The sequence below is a fragment of the Drosophila hydei genome, unplaced genomic scaffold (genome assembly GCF_003285905.1).
Source record: "Drosophila hydei strain 15085-1641.00,03,60 unplaced genomic scaffold, DhydRS2 tig00008119-arrow-pilon, whole genome shotgun sequence".
NCBI classification, from domain to species: Eukaryota; Metazoa; Arthropoda; class Insecta; order Diptera; family Drosophilidae; genus Drosophila; species Drosophila hydei.
The window spans coordinates 3,875,881-3,892,650 of record NW_022045830.1 but is presented as its reverse complement, the minus strand read 5'-3'; the positions used below and the strand labels follow the sequence as shown (position 1 = coordinate 3,892,650).

Below are 16,770 nucleotides of genomic sequence, written 5' to 3'. Positions count from 1 at the left end.
GTTCGCGTTGCGTGTGCGTAAATAATGCCTGTTGCCAAACGAATTGTGTGAAACTAAAGCAGCTAAAAATGTATAAGCCCATATAAGCATAATCCCTTGCATATACAGGGTGATGCTGAGTCAGCCAAAATTCAATTTCATTTGGCAGCTTATGCTGTCTAAGCTGCTGGCTATTTGCACCAGCTCAAATGCATTTTCACAGAGATTTTCTTTAATGTGGGAAAAATATCTAAAGAAATGGAGGGAAAGAGAGATAAAGTATTTATAGAGTAAGTTTAATTTAATTAAATTTTTAGAGTTAGTTTCGTTTAGAGATCATATTATTATTGGAGTTTGTCAAGACATCTCACCACATTTATCTGCTCATATGGAAAGCTAGAATTGATTATCTCGCAGACGAAGAAAGTCAAATAAATAAGCCAAACTTAAGCGTCGACAGCTTCGTTTAAAACTGTTTTTTAACAGAGTTGTATCTTAATCTGCTCAGCGTTTTTCAAGTAAAGCCTCAATGTATTTTTGTAACAACATCAAGCAATTTAAATAATCAAGATATGTGTAAATGCTGTATGAGCTGCAGGCCATCAAAGAGTGAGACATATGCTTCGCTGTAACCCTGTATGCTGTATATATTATAAAAAATTAGACAGGCAGCTGCTAAGACCATCAACAAGCCCCGATGCCTAATTTCATTAAATTCCCGAAACCTGTTGTCTTAAACAACAAAATAAAAAGGAAAAGAAAAAAATTAGGCTGACACGATGCCAGCGAAAGAATTCAATTTAAGTCAGCCGCAGGGTGGGATGTTTTGCTTTGCTGCAATTGACTGGCGGTGGTGAGGGCAAGGAGGGGATTAGCAGTGGGGCAAATGAAAATTGTGGTTGGTGACGTGTGGTTTACAGCGAAAAAACAGCCACACAATGGTTGAGTGGAGACAAGCGGCACATGAGGTAAAGGTTTCTCTTTTATCACAAGTGTGCGTGTGTGTGAGTTTGTGTGTGTATGTTTTGACAAGCGCCGTTCAGTTGCAGAAGAGAGCGCATACATGTGCGCATATTTTGTTATCCATTTGGTCCATAACATCTTAATGGCAGACGCGACATTAAAGTGCTTAAAAAGTCAACGCAACTTTTCCAATTTTTATTGAGCAAACATTGCGCACGTGTGTGTGTGTGTGTACTTAATATAAATATAAATGGCGTATGCGTGCGAGTCGTTGAAAAGCGCTTAAATATCGATATGGATCATTGCCTGCCAATGACAGTTGAATTTGTGCCAACTTTTTGGCAACAATACCTCCCTTCGACGTCAACTTCTCTGCATTTCTTTATTTTATTTTGCTTGTGCATAGCCAGCTCGTAGCTCTAACTTATCGCTGTGAAAGTCAACCCTAATCACATTTACCCCCCGACATCCAGCACAGCTTTCAACCTTGTCAAGCCTCGGCTAGCCCAGGCATTGCAACAATGCAGCAATGTCGACGTCGGCGTCTGCGTTGTGGCTGTGTGGTTAGGAGGCACTGGAAAATTTATTACTTTCTTTGGTGGCCAGCCAACCACCTTGGCTCCCTGCTCGTCTCTGTGCAAGTGCCGGAGGTTTGCTGAGTGATTTTCTTGGCCGCACTGTGTTAACTTGTTTGAGCAGCTCAAATGAGCAGAGAGTTTGTTAGTCGCCCACCAACTGTTGGCGGTTGCCTTCTGCTTGCTGCCCCCCAAGACCCACTCTTGGCCCCGTTTGACCGACGTTTGTTTACTCGACGGCTTTGCAGTCGGAATTTTTGGCTATTGTTGCAACCCACTAATTGGCGTTTGCCTTGTGGCTCCTCATCGATTCATAATTTCACAATTTTAATATTTAATCCCCAGCCAATGGTTGCAATTAAATAATTTAAGATAACATTTACTTAGGAGATATTCTCTTCAGCTGTTGAACTTTCAGCTTATAAATATTTCATTTGCAGTTGAGCGTAAACAGGCTTTGCTCTTGAACTTAACAATACATACAAATCTAAAGCTAATATCTTGAGTAATACAGAAAGCTGAATGGCTTTAATAGGACTTTGGAACTGGATTGGAGTAAGATTTGACGGCTTTAAGCTGAGCGGCAAAGAAACTGATGATGGCTAAGGCCATATCGATGCTGTTAAGGAAACTCTCTGTCTTATTGTAATTACATTTTCTATGCTTCGCAGCTCGAATAAATATTCGATTATTTTCATACATATTTGGGTATGCTTTAATTATTTATGTACAACAAAAATATGTAGATTGGGAAAGGAAACTCTGAACTTCGCCCGACATATGAGAGCTCAAGCTGAAGGCATTTTTAGTGATGGAAGCCACAAAATTGTATAATTCATTGCTGCACGTCTGTCACGTGGCACCTTGCTCTGCGTCAGCAATAAAAGCAATAAAGAAAAAAAGTAAAAATGTCGAGATGTGAATGTGACACTTTTGATTGAAAGCCAACACACACACTCACACATACACACGTTTATTTATATATGCATGTGAGGGTTAAGTGTGTGAACATTGTGTGTAGCTTAATCAAATTCATACTCATCATATATTATGGCATGTGGTAGATAGTATTCGAATACGCCAGATAATTGAAAACGTGTCAACAAGTCAAGCTTGTTCCACAAATAGAAAACGCTGAAAGCCCACGCAGCGTTTATGTCCTCGAACGAAACGTGTCATGAAGCGAAGCTGTATAGATTATCGAGCGAGTGCCCCATCAAGCTAAGCCTAAGCCTCAACTACCTCTGTCCGAAGTGGATTTCCATGTCACGCAAATGCCGGCGATCTTATTATATCATTTAAGTTACAGATATTGGCAGTAAATTTCCAAATGTTGACAAAGGCGCAACGAGTTGAAGTCTCAGCCCACCGCAAGCTTCATGAATCATATAATAGTGGAAGTCTTGAATCCACTTCTATATAGACTATGACACATCAAAAACAAACATCCATAATGAACATTTAGCGGGAATTTGAGGTTTGACTTCAAGGCGATAATTTTTGTGGACTTGGCTTGTAAATTCGCTTGTAATGAAATAACTAAACATATTTTTTGTAACTTTCAGCTAGGCAAGTAAAATAATATTAAAAAATATTAATTTGCCCTTTACTGTGGCTTAACTATAATTCGCAGCATTAATATTTGTTGTGTGTTCAGAGTTGACAAACTTAATACGTCACAGCAAAAGACCGTAGGTATGAGTTTTTTTTAGGTATTCTCTCGTTCGAATTTGCGCTTCGGTGCTAATGACAAATCAAACAATTGGCCGAGGCTCGCACCGAGCGTTATCGGTCGCAGATAAAACGGGTTACAGAGTCTTATTGGGAATGAGTTAGTAATGTTCAAGAGCACAAACAAAACAAAAAGAAAAACACGCAAATACGATAAGCGATCGCCTAGCAAATTGATAAGAAATAAAAGCGATCGGCAGCTCGGCGAGTGACTTTGCCTAGCAGTTGAGCACGATATTCGCAGAGAGACAGACGCGTGACAAATTAAGCCTGAAGACGTTGCTGAGTCAGAAACTATGAATGTGCTATGCTACTTGCTAGTCGCAGTGACGATCTCAGCCGGCAGACCTTATGAGAGCACGGCCAGCAATGACAGTGACGAGTCACAGTTCGATTACTGTCCGTCGGAGCAGCAGCTGTGCAGCGTAGACAGCCGCAATAATACACCCGTGCGCTGTGTGGAGAGGCTCTTCAGAGCGAACATAACTGGTCTGGTCTACTGCGATGCCCAACACTGTGAACCGGAAACGTTTAAACATGATTATATCATAAGCAACCACGACCAGAGCCCGCATGTTAACAGCTGGAAACGGGCCAGAGTTGGCGAGTCGGCCATCCTGCACGATGTCTGCCTGCTGCGGAACGGATTGCCCGTGACCCGCAAGTGTCAAGTGCATGGCATGCGTGCTCGCTGGGAGTCCCTTGACCAATGGCCGCCTGTTGTATGCATGCGAAGATTCAGAGAGCGCTCGATCAGCGTGGAGCTGAACAATCTGCACGACGATATACTCGAGGGCCGACGGCGTACCAACAACACCCAAGAACGTCGTCGCACTACGGCCCTAATTAGAGATATGTTCAAACAGCATGACAGAACCCTCCTGCCAGCTGACGTGCATGTGGTTGGCCAGGTTTTTGGTGAGCTCATGGAGCACGAGAAGGACGCGACGCTGAGCGCCGATCTGATCAGTATTTGCCGCGAAATCATGTCGAGCGATGCGCAAGTGCTGCAACTGTCGGCAGTGCTGAATGCGACCAACTCGCTGCTGAATAACTTCGAGGACTACATGGATGCACTGCCTCAACAGCTTGTGCCCAGAGAGAATTGCGGCAAAGTGGTGGTTCACGCGGCAAGTGACGCAGGAGAGGCAGCTGCGAGTGGCATGGAAATACTTAACAATGCCAATCTCGGCGTGCATGCCATGATGAGCAGCAACCTGAGCGTATTCTATGTGAATCCCGAGTGCGAGAGAATCACGGGCATAGCTATCTACTCAGCAGCAGCTCCCGATCGAAAGCCTGCTGTCAGCCAGTTTTGGTATCGCTTTCTCTATGCCAACGAGAGCTTGGAGAAGCTGCGCAGGGAGCAGGATCTGGAGACGGCCACATACGTGCCGGAGCAGCTTTGGAAGCTGTTGCAGCAGAGCGGCGCCACGTATGTGATACTCAAGGTGTATGCCCATGACGGGCTCTTCGTGGAGACTGCGCAACAGCGCAGCCGCAGGCCGCGCAGTAAAGTGTTATCCATATCGATTCCCGGCTGTGAGGGTAAGTCAATCGTTATATAGTGGTGTTCAGATATCGACAACTTGATCTGCTTTCAGGTGTGCAATTGCCCCAAACGCTTCCCTTTCTGCTACGCAACGAGAATCACCGGCAACCGGACACGCGGGCTGTGGCGACAGGCAGCGGCTGTGGCTATTGGAACTATCACACCTGGGCGAGCGACGGCATCACGACCAGCAGTGGAACGGATATGCTACGGGATCCAGTTATCGTCTGCCAAACGCGCCATCTAACCCAGTTCTCGTTTCTGGTGGGCGGCAGCTACCGCAGCAACGACCTGGGCGACGAGGTGCTCGTGACCCCAATCAACGAGCGCGTGCTGGACATCATATCCCTTGTGGGCTGCTGCCTGTCGCTCTTCGGTGTGCTGGGCATCTTTTTGACTGCGGCGCTGTTCAAGAGCTGGCGCAGTCAGGCCTCGACCAAAGTGCTGCTGCACCTCTGCCTGGCCATGATGCTACAAATGGTGCTCTTCGTGTTCATTAATACGGACAACCTTTCGGAGCAGCTGGTTGTCCACGGAGATACTGCACGCTGTGTGCTGCTCGGCGCTGCCATGCAGTATACCATCCTGGCGCTGTTCTGCTGGATGCTGATCATTGCCTTCCTGCAGTTCCAGCGCTATGTCACGGTGATTGGCATCGAGCGTCCGCGTCGTTACATCCTGAAGGCGGCCCTCGTGGCCTGGCTGTTGCCAATGGTGCCCACCTTGTTGGTGGCTTGCATTGATCCGGGGTCGTATGTGCCCACAGCCGAGCAATTGGCCACGGACACGGCCATTTGTTATCCATCCGGCTACGGACTAACCTTCGGCGTTGTGCTGCCCGTGACGTTGATTACGGTTGCCAACTTGGTGATCTTTGTGTATGTCTTCTACAGCATCTCGCATTCGCTCAGCCAGAGCATTCAGCGTGCGGAGCGCAAGTTGGTCAACAAGCAGATTCGGCTCTCGGTGCTGCTCTTCTTCTTGCTGGGGCTGTCCTGGATCTTTGGCATCTTCGCCTTCATGCAGGCGGGCGTGGCATTCTCGTATCTCTTCTGTCTGACAGCCACGCTGCAGGGCTTCGTCTTGTTCATCTATTTTGTGTTGCTCGACGAGCCCAATCGCCGGGCGTGGATAGGTCTACTCTGCCCAACCAAGATGAAAATAGATGTGCAGAAGCGCACGACAGAGCTGCAATCGATGACCACCAGCTCAACCAACTATTCCACCAGAACGCATTAGAAAGCTACTGAACCTAAGCTGAAACTATGCAACGAACAAACTTTAACTAGCTGCGTATTAATAATTTATTTTAACTAATATGTAATACTTACTTATTAAACATTATTTAAATTTTTTTTTTGGCTTTTTTATGCAAGCACTGGGAGCAAAGAGATAAATTATTAGGATAAATGCTCTGATTACAAAACTCTTCTAACATTCAGCAGAGCTTGAAAGCAGTAAGCATTTGGACAGCTCAGAATCCTGCTTAAAGCTAATTTTTCTAATCAGCTTAATTTCTAAATTTATATGCAGAATCTTAGATAGAATAGCATCCACAAGTTTAATTCACTTTTTCCTCAAATCATTATATTTGAAGATGAAATGAAGAGTTTAGAAAAGTTCATTCATTATTCATATGAGCTGCATAACATATACTCGCTGCTGAGCAGAATAGCAAATGCGCAAAAGGTTTGCCTGGCTGTGTGTGTGTGTGTTTGTGTGTGTAATTGAAGTAGAGAATGCTTTCTGTTTGATTAGCTGTGTGATAAATGTAGCGCTCGAAGCTGATTGATAGTCAGCGTTCGCATTGAAGAGGTAGAGCCACGGGCAGAGATGACAGCCACACACAGTAGTTGTTATTATAGATGTGAAAAAAGTTTTCTACATAGGCTCAGCTATAATAAGCTGAGTGAAACGTTCGATGGGCTTAGCTAACATCAAATCAAAGTTGAATAAAATGTGCTAAATATAAATAATTGTATCTAAAATTTGGAGGGCATGCAGAAATTGCTTTTTTAAAGAGTTTCAAATTTAATGTAAATCAAATCATTTCTAGATATTTTAGTCAACATTCGTCACTGTATATGTGCACTTATTTGTGGACTGGGCGGGCGACTGTGTGCATCCGGTGTTTGGCATGACATGAAAAGCACATTTCGGCAAAACTTTCAGTTCAGCTTTGACAAATGCACACAGCGTACTGGGCGTATCAAGGACGTGCTCATGTGGCGTATGAGCGATGCGTGAAAAATACGCTTTAAGAGCCAAGCTGCTGTAGATCAGAAAATCACATATACAGCTCTTGCACTGTAGTTATAATTATTTAAAGAATTTTCTTGAGTCCTGGAATGTCAAGAAACCCGACGGTAATGGCGAAGCAATAGCCGAGCCAAGTCAAGCGAAAACTGGCAACAAGTCAACATGGCAAAACAATGTCTTGATTGTGTGCATTAAAAGTCAACGACTCGGCAAATGAATTGCAGGCCAAACAAATTAAATTTGCTCGCATAGCAACAAACAACAAGAAACAAAGCAACAAAGTTTCGAAAGAGCTGAGCGCGACCTTCGTCTGTGCACCCAATCTACTGTCATCTAATTACATTTCATTTTGATGGCTAACGCTGCGTATGAGCTATTTTGATGACATGCTTCCATTTTTATGTTTCACCCAAAAAATCTGCGCTCAGCTCTGCTCCAGTTCAGGTTGCGTCTTTCACCCGACTGAACTCTGCTCGTGGCTCACATTCATTTAGCTAATTGCTCGATTTATATGCTGCCCTTTGATTGACTTTTATGGAACTGCAATAGTCGAATAATTTTAATTGTATCTGTTTTAGGGCAGGCCACACAAATTGATTTTGCCCGCTGGTCATCAGTTTTAAATCTAATAAAAATTTGGAAAATTCTTCTCTCATGTCAGTTGATGCTGATGTTCGTTCACCAATTAAAATTGTAATTAAAATATATATTTTTTATATATATATTTTTTATATATATTTTTACATGTAAAATTTCAGGTTTTCTCGTTAAGCAATTAAATTGACATAAAAATATATACATTTCCAATTATTTCATATTCATGGGCAACGATTTACTTGTCTAAGCTGCTCAGGTTTCGGATTCTAGCGCGTACCGAGGGCAGGACAGCACGACAACGTATTTAATTGCACCTTGGAGCTCAGGTGTGCTCGCTCGCGTATGAAAATATGCCACTTGGCCGCAAGATTGGCCTTTCGCCTGATGCTGCTGCTGCTGCTTCTGCTGCTGCTATCAAAACTGATTACAATTACAAATTTGTGAAGAGCAAAAGCTGAAGAGAAAATATTAGAGTCAAGCTACGCATGTGCGGCGCTCTCGTGGCATGCCAGATGCCCCGCCTGCCAGCTCTTACGTTAAACGTAAGGCGTTGCGTATACGTTGTGTGGGCCCATTCAACAGTCGACGTCGGCCAGCACGTTGGAACGGTACTCAAGCGGAAGTGCGAGCCTCAAATAACAAATTTAGGAAACAGCTCGATTAGGGTTAACAGGCAGCATCTTATAGCGTCTGCCCTCTGCTGTCGAGCAGCGCCTGATCTAGCTTCAGAGGCCATCATTTTTGGCAGACATGGGCTCTAATCGCTCTTCTAGCAGCGCCATAAATTACTTTAGACGTGCTTTTAATATGCTCGTGGATACATATTCATAAAAGCGCTATTAAAGCAGACGAGGTGCCCAGCCAGCTGTTGAATTAATTAAAAGCCAAAGCCCAGTCAAAATAAATGACTTGCGAGATTTATGCTTAAGGTCAGCAGCAGGAATTCGCATAAAAATATTTATTTAACACCCACCACGCGCTGACAAATGGCGGCGGTTGTTACCTTCAAGATATTTTGCGCCGCGTTAGAGGCTGAGCAAAAAAGAAACTCAGCGAGCTGAGCACAGCCAAAAATAGCCGAGGGACTCGTTTAATTGCTTCAAATAGAAGCGCGTGCAACACCTATTTGCACACCTGCCCGCCAAAAGGTCAGCGGCAACACGCAATGCCCAGCTCGATATAAACAAAATGCTATTAATGGCTGCCATGCACGTGAGGCGCTTTATATTGAAATATATGTGTTAATTCTATATTAGACAATATTGATTTTGGCTATGGAGCTTAGGGCTGATTATGTTTATGGGCTAGCGGCTTGAGTGCATTGAAATGGCGAATAACTTTGAATTCCTATGTAAACTGTATAGAATATATGGACTCTAGCAATCAGTTGTCGAACTGAGAGTCCATGGCGTAAGCTTACTCTGTTAGCAAAGAACTGTATGAGATTAAATTACATTGTCATATTTAACTATTTACTTACTCTCTTGGTGGTATAGTAGCATAGTAGCAGAATATAGTAGTAATATATAAAGTAGTATTCTAAATAGCAATAGGATATATAGTAGTAGTCAAAAAAGTAGGTGGATATAAGTAAGATATGCAGTAGAAGTATACATAGTAGTAGAATATACAGGAGTAGTAGTAAGTAGTAGCAGGTAGTAGTATGTAAAGTAGTATAACACAGTAGTAGTAAATAAAGTAGTAGCATTTATAGTAGTAGAATTAATAATACATAATACTACTTCCATATATCCCAATAATATTTTGTACTGCTTCCACATTTCCTACTACTAATTACATTTCTTTCACATATTCTCCAAATATATATATACTATTCAGTAGTAGGATATCCAGAACTAGGATATATAGTAACAGTATAAAGTGGTTTATATAGTATTAGCACAGATAGTAGTATCAAATAATATTAGGATGTATGAAAGTAGTATATATACTGGTAGTATAAAGTAGTAGGATTTATGGTAGTAGTAGATATAGTAGTAACATATATAGTAGTAGTACAAATAGTATTAGGATATGTGGAAGCAGTACATAAACTAGTAGTATAATTTATCCTAGTAGTATATAGTATATAGTATTTATATAGTATAGTATATAGTACTTGTATATATAGTAACAGTATATAGCAAAAGCTTTAGTACTATATATAGTAGTAGTATAAATAATGAAAACAAACTTAAAATATATTCAAGTAAATGCAAAAATCACTTGCTTTTCTATTAGTTGAGAACTTTGCAGTTTAATAGAATTTTCTTGTTCAAATCAAGGTTTAAGGGTTGCGGTTTTGATGAGATAATTTATTTAATTTATTACCACGTTTCCTTTAGCTGCGTTCAAGAATTTCCTTTCAGCTTAATTCCAAAGAGGCTGTCACGTGTAATTTGTGGTTTCTGTGGTGACTTTCATTTGAGTGCGACTCGCAAAAACGTCAGCCAGCCAGCCAGATTGACAGATGTGTAGGTAAATGAAGTAATATGGGGCAGACGCACACCCACACACGCACACACACATCGAAGCATACTAACGCACACACATTAGTCAGACAGACGTCGGCTGAAGGACGCTGTGGGTAATTAAGCGCAGTGCTTAAGCCTGATGAGGTTTTCAACGCGAGATAAATACTTGCTTATTACAAAAACACGAGCAAAGTCCTCCTCCTTCTTCTAGTCTTGTCTGCTGTCTGCCTATCTCGCTGTCTGTCTGTCAGCCTGTCAGCGCCATTCAGAGTGGAACTCGTCGTGAGTATTATAATTTCGAGTTATTTGCTGAAGTACGAGCATAATATTAATTTGATTACACTCCAGTTGCCAGCAGCCAGAGCCGGCCAACTTATGCAGCATACTTTTATGTGCCACTGTTGAAATTACGACTGCCCGAAATGAGTTGGTGCCCCACCCCACCAGACGCGAGCCTCTTGTTTCATGATGTCTATATTTAAGCTGGCTTGTTAGTGTGTTATACATCTGGCGCAGTCAACAGCTTGGGCAGGCAAACTTAACTTTACTTAATTCTGTTTAAAGTGCATTCGACAATTGCTTTCAAGCTTAAATTGCCATTTAATTTGAAATTTATTGTGCCTTCTCTGCTATGCACTTGATCTATCTGGCAACAAATGCTAACAACATAATTGAAATGCCAGCAAGGCTTCACCCACAATTGTCTACGCACAATGAATTCTTTCGACTACATTGTCCTCTCTGCAAAGTCTTTTAGCTTTTCATTAAATTATTTTGTTTAGCTACAAAGTGAATGAAAAACTGTAGAGTCTCAGATAATGAATGTCTTTATACATAAATGGAAATTAAATGACGACGATTTGTATACCAATTGGCATTTAATACACGATTTATACACTCTATTATCTTCTATAGTAAAAGCCATTTTTTTATATATAATTTATCACTGAATATTCTTTAGGTAAATTTGAGATTTATAGTTTTGTTGCGAGATAATCTCTAGGAAATTCGTAAAATCTGTAAGAAATCTTTTAGTTACAAATTTGGTATTCTTTTTGCCAACTTGTGACTGCAAAATAAATGATATATTATTCAGCTTTCTCTCAGTGTAGGAATGCAGTTTTTCTTCTACTGCTGCTGCTGTGAGGTGCACAAAGCCATTTGCATTGTTTACTTATTTATATGCTTGCATTTTAAAGATAATGGAGCTAAGCTTAAAGCGGCTCAGGTGTGCACAACTGGCACAGACACGTACCCACACACGCACACACTCACCACACATAGCTATGTTTATTGTACGTGGTGGAGCAAAAGTTTTGCAATTTCAGCTGGACAAGTTCAGAGTGAACTACAACAGAAACCAAATACACAAGAGCCCCATCAACTTGGGAGAGTTGTTTCGATTCTTCTTCTTTTTGTTTTTTCTTTTTTTTTTGGGGTGGGCTGCCGACTGCAAGTGTGCAAAACAAAAGAGAATTGAGAGCAAAACAACTAGAAATGGAAATGGAAATGGAATACTTAGACATCATAGCTAGCTGTAGTAGATAGTGAGTTGTTATGGCTGCTGAGGCAACGTGTATTCTGGATTTGCATATTTCATGTATTTATGCATAAGCCAGGCAGTCGGGCAGTTGGGCAGCCCGGCTGCCGGGAGTCGCTAAAAGCCAACTGAGTGCTTTTAGCCCCTGGCAACAAATGCCGCATTAACGTGGCCCTAGGGAACTGCGTCAAAATGAGTGAACAGCATTTGCATACATCAGCCCAGAGACTATTCATATCTGTACACTGATGCAGATATATATCTATATACGCATAAATATATCTATGTATATATCTGTGTTTATATCTATGTGCTTGGCGCGTGTTGCACAAAACGCATCAACTTATCAAATATGCAAATTTATGGATGGACTTCGCGGGCAGAGACTTTCGCCATTTGTCAGACATTGACAATTGAAACTGAAAATAAAATGAAATTGTGCAGACTGCGGATTAAAGTCAGCCTTTCATTGACGAATGACTCTTCCAGTCAACGCAGTTGACCAACATCATTAATTATGCAGCAGTCGTACGAGTCAAGACGAAATCTGCGCCGCAAGGCGCATCTCTTGTGCTTACACAAGGTATTTTGTCACTTGGTCGATCTGAGTCGCTGCACAGTGGAACTGCTTTTGATCTTATTTATCTCAATATTTAACCTTAGCACAGATTGCCCCTAGCTGAGTCGCGATATGAAAACATTTGTCTGCCAAATCAAATGAATTCTCAAAGTAACATTTTTACCTCAACTTCGTCGCATTGTGCCCACTGTTTACGATAAACATTTTAATTAGTTTATCGACGGTTTGTGCTTTTGGCAAAGGTTATTCACATTTCGCTTAGGTGTCCATCATTGCGTTTAGCCTGCAGCCAACGACGTCAAAGAGGCAGGTGAAATTTTGTCTGGCGTGGACTTCGTGCCAATGCAACATTAAAACCGCTGATCCATTTGATCGGCTCCGATAACTGGCAATTGGCGCACCCAGCAAATGGCATTGGAAATGTCTACTTGACCGCACCCAATCGAAGGGCCTGCACGTGAACGAGTACTTGGCTGAGCGCTGCGCTTAGTCAATTGGAAAGCAATTCACCCAGCCCAGCCCAGCTCAGCTCTGCTCAGCTAAAGGAAAATCTGGAGCAAGAGCAGTGCTGGAGACGCTGGTGCGGAGCTGGAGCTTGAGCTGTAGCTGGTCATGCATAAAATATGAGCGTGCTGCGGGCTGCCTGTCAGGCATAACTAAGTTCGCATCGAGCCACACATCCTTTTTTGCTGCCACATGCGCCGTGGCTTGTTTAACGGCCTCGTCATTTTTATCAAATCCGTACAAAATGAAATGCCTCTCCTCAATTGGGTTTACTTCAAAAGCTCATCAAACTCATTACATAACAGTCAGCCAGACCATTTGAAGGGCTGAGAAATTGCCTTTCAAAGCCAGCTGGACACGCGACCCTAGACGAAAACAGAGATGAAGAATAATGTGCTCAACTGAAAGATACTCTTTAATATGTTGACCAACAGAATAGGACTACGCTCGATAGATGCCATTTCGATTTAACTTTATTATAGATAAAGTTAAGAAGGGTTTGACCTTGTTATATATATTGCTTATATATTGATATATAAATATCGAAACTAAGCTTGGAAGTGTTGTCTAAGATTTGCATTAAAGTTAGTATAAAGAGGCTTAAAGCTACCCACAAGTCTCATATATTCAGCTAGCAAAGTCTTTGGGTTCAAAGATATAAATATATTATTTAGATACATATACATAGTCCATACTCTCACAGCTGTAATAATACCTTTTGGTGGGTATTCAAATGGCATTTTGGGTAGACAGCATCAGCTTTATGATGATTATGATGCCTCCTTTGTGCCTCATATGAAATATATATGAGCTTTTTGTCCGCCTTAATGCTGTTCGCTTAAGCAGAAGGCACCCTCATCAATAAGGGGGCAATCGGCTGGCTGTAGGGACTTGCTTGCCAGCTGTGTAAATTAATTGCACAAATAATTTACATAGTAATTAAGCGAGCTTAAACGTTTCATAACACTTCAGTCCACAAACCGTTGCATACTTGAGAGCCGTTGCGCAATTTTGCATATAAATCGAAATGTTAATGCATTACAGCTGATGTCCTAGATGGAATCGCAAATTCCAATTACGTAATGCTCCCGCTTAGATCAATGCCAATGCAGCGCGTTAATTAAGTGAGTAAGCCTAAAGCTAACGTAGCGCATCATTTCCGTTTCCGTTTCGGTTACACATTTTTTTTATCCAAACTCATTTTCAGCATCTACTCTTTGCACACACTTCTCTTGCTTTCTCTCACACACAGAACGATAATGATTTGATATTGGGTAAAGCGAAGGCAACGAGCTTCACACAGACAGACGTAGTTTGGTTTCGCAATCACCGATTGCTAGAGCAGCATCGAGCTGGGCGTACAGTGGGCGGGTTTTCCGCGAAAATTTCAGCAGTTCCATTAGATAATTGCATTGCTTGATGTGTGAAACCGAATAAATGAAAATTGAATACGCCAAACGGATTGCGCACACAAATTCATATTTACATAAAGTGCAAAACTGTAAAAATGTTCATTGATTCAATTAGTCTAACAACACGCAGCTAGACGAGAATTGTTATTTGTTGTGTGGGGTTTTCAGTGGCAACTCAACTGTAAATTGTTTGAGTATAGCTTAATCATTTTTCAGAGTACATTTTCGACACGCAATGCAACACGCATGAATTTATATAAATATATGAGTTGTAGTTATTGCAACAATGTGGATAAAGTTTGTCTGCTGAGTTCAATTCCATCCATGTTTAGAAGTTATAATTATCTCTTAATTTGACGGCTTTCTATAGAGGAGGCTGTCTTAGTCTGTTTTGCTGTTGGAGTATATGAAAATGTAATAAATTAATAGAAATAATATATCATAAACTTCATAAAGCTTGCTTGAAAATCATAAGTTAAATAAATAATTTTCTATTTTAACTTATTAGAATGTTATCAGCTTCAGTCTACCTAAAAGAAATTCAGAAAAAGTGAAAGGCCTTATTCATCTAACTTAGTTGAGCAAGCTTTGTGTATTGAATACGTATAATAATAAAGAATCTTCCGACAGGTTTTGAGGCGTGTTAAATACGAATCGGGAATCAAAATTATCTTTGCAGGCCAGTTTTTTATTATAGGTTCAGGATTTTGTTATAGACAGACACCAAATGGGATTGCCCTTTAAAAAATATAATTTTAATTATTAAAAAGTCTATGTATTGTCTAATGAGTTAGAGTGAGATAGAGTAGCAGTAGCATGTTCTGATTCTTTAAAATTGCTATAAGTTTTGCTGTCGGCATTTAATTAAGTTGGTTTAACAACATAATATATTATAATATAATATATATAGATGAACGAGATGATGAGTCTATTCAGCCCGTCAATATATCTCCTAGTCGCGCACTTCCGACTAGAACGCTCTTGTTGCAGCCATAACTTTTATGCAATGAAGCTAAACAGCATACATCGAATGTCTACATCAAGACTATTAGCTGGTGATTCACTGCTCACAAACCACACACTATTACTAAATACAAAAGAATTAAAATCATATCATAAACGCTAATCAATATCATGTTTCAGCGCCATAATCAATCCGTTAAAAGTAATTCAATCTGTTAAACTTAAGCAGACAAGTTAGTAACGCATAAATATACATTTGTTATTCATTATTTTTGTGATTTGTATAGTAATTTGATCAAGTTATAACCAAACATGGCTAAATACACAATGAGCAATACAATATATTTTAGTTAAGTTGTCAAGCAGACAACTCTCAGGTTTTGCAAGTTGAAAGATCGAGTTAGACATAAAATCATAAAGGGGCAGCGATTAAAAATCAATATAAAACTGCAAACGTTTGTTCGACGAGCGTCTTTTGTATTCCCATAAAGGGAGTGCTAAGCTCTAGACACACGTCTATTGAAACCAACTGAATAATATTATGTAAATGAAATACCAAGAAAAAATGAAAAAAATGGAAAAAATACTAAATTAATACGTACATTTAGTGTGTAAAGGCGCGATGCCACCAGAATGATATATTCAGATATATCTTCAGTTATTTGCATAATTATAATGGCGTGAACAGCGGACAAGTCGCCCCGTTGTCTAAGCCAGGCAAGACTCACGTACATTTATTTAAATATATATTTATATATATGTGTGTATATCTTGTTGGGGTTAAAACAGAACGTGCAAATTATCTCAACAATCTCAACACTCATTGTTTATTTAGTTTGCTTTATGTACGTGGGTTGGGAATTTGTTCGTTACGCACGCTGATCGATTCAACTCGATTGATAAACTTAACTTAATAAGTATAAAGAAGTGAGTGGCGGTTGCTTGCTTTATAGATACCCTATACTAAAAGTAGTTTACTGCAGTTATACATACTTCTATATCAAATATGTATTACCTAAACCACCTCTAAGATACTCTCGTACCGAAGATAATCAATTCTTTATCTGTAACATAAAAAGTTCTTAAACAAATCAGATTTCTAGCTGTTATCATTTGTATAGCTATAAGCCTTTATAGTAGCGCTCTCACATGTTAATCAAAGCCATCTAAGGCTACTGTATGCTATAATAAATATGCCCACTTAGATCTAGCTCTTTTGGTCAGCGCCCAGAGCCAGTTTGCTGCCGCAGCTCTTTGAGAATAGTTTAAATTTAGAAAAGTGGCTAAGCTTTATGATACCCTTTTGCACCACATCTAATGAGTATGGGCTATAAAGTGGAAACAAAGCCAAAACAAGATCAGGCTAAACTTAAGTTAAAGTGTAAAAAGTCCCAAAATAGAGAGGAAAAAAAACAATGATCAGAAGATAAATATTTGCATAAATCACGTGCTCCGCTGGCAGCATTAGCAAAAGAATTAACTTTTAAAAATAAAGCGACAGCTGCCAGCTAAACAAAGACAGAGAGATGAGTAGAATGATAGAGAAAGAAAGAGCGAGAGCGAGAGATCTAGCTGAAGATGGAGATGGAGATGGCTTGTATCTAGCACCGGTTGGAAATTTATGTAAATGCATTTGCGGTG

The 16,770-nt window shown here is 40.6% G+C and overlaps 1 protein-coding gene across 1 annotated transcript; it reads left to right on the top strand.

The window, feature by feature from the left end:
- The first annotated feature begins 3,486 nt into the window (after nucleotides 1-3,486).
- Nucleotides 3,487-6,086, top strand: LOC111597881 (adhesion G-protein coupled receptor G7). The gene is made up of 2 exons (XM_023312808.2): nucleotides 3,487-4,796; nucleotides 4,853-6,086. Exons 1-2 carry the CDS (start codon nucleotides 3,545-3,547, stop codon nucleotides 6,037-6,039), a joined length of 2,439 nt encoding a protein of 812 aa, XP_023168576.2. The 5' UTR covers nucleotides 3,487-3,544; the 3' UTR covers nucleotides 6,040-6,086.
- Nucleotides 6,087-16,770: the final 10,684 nt, after the last annotated feature.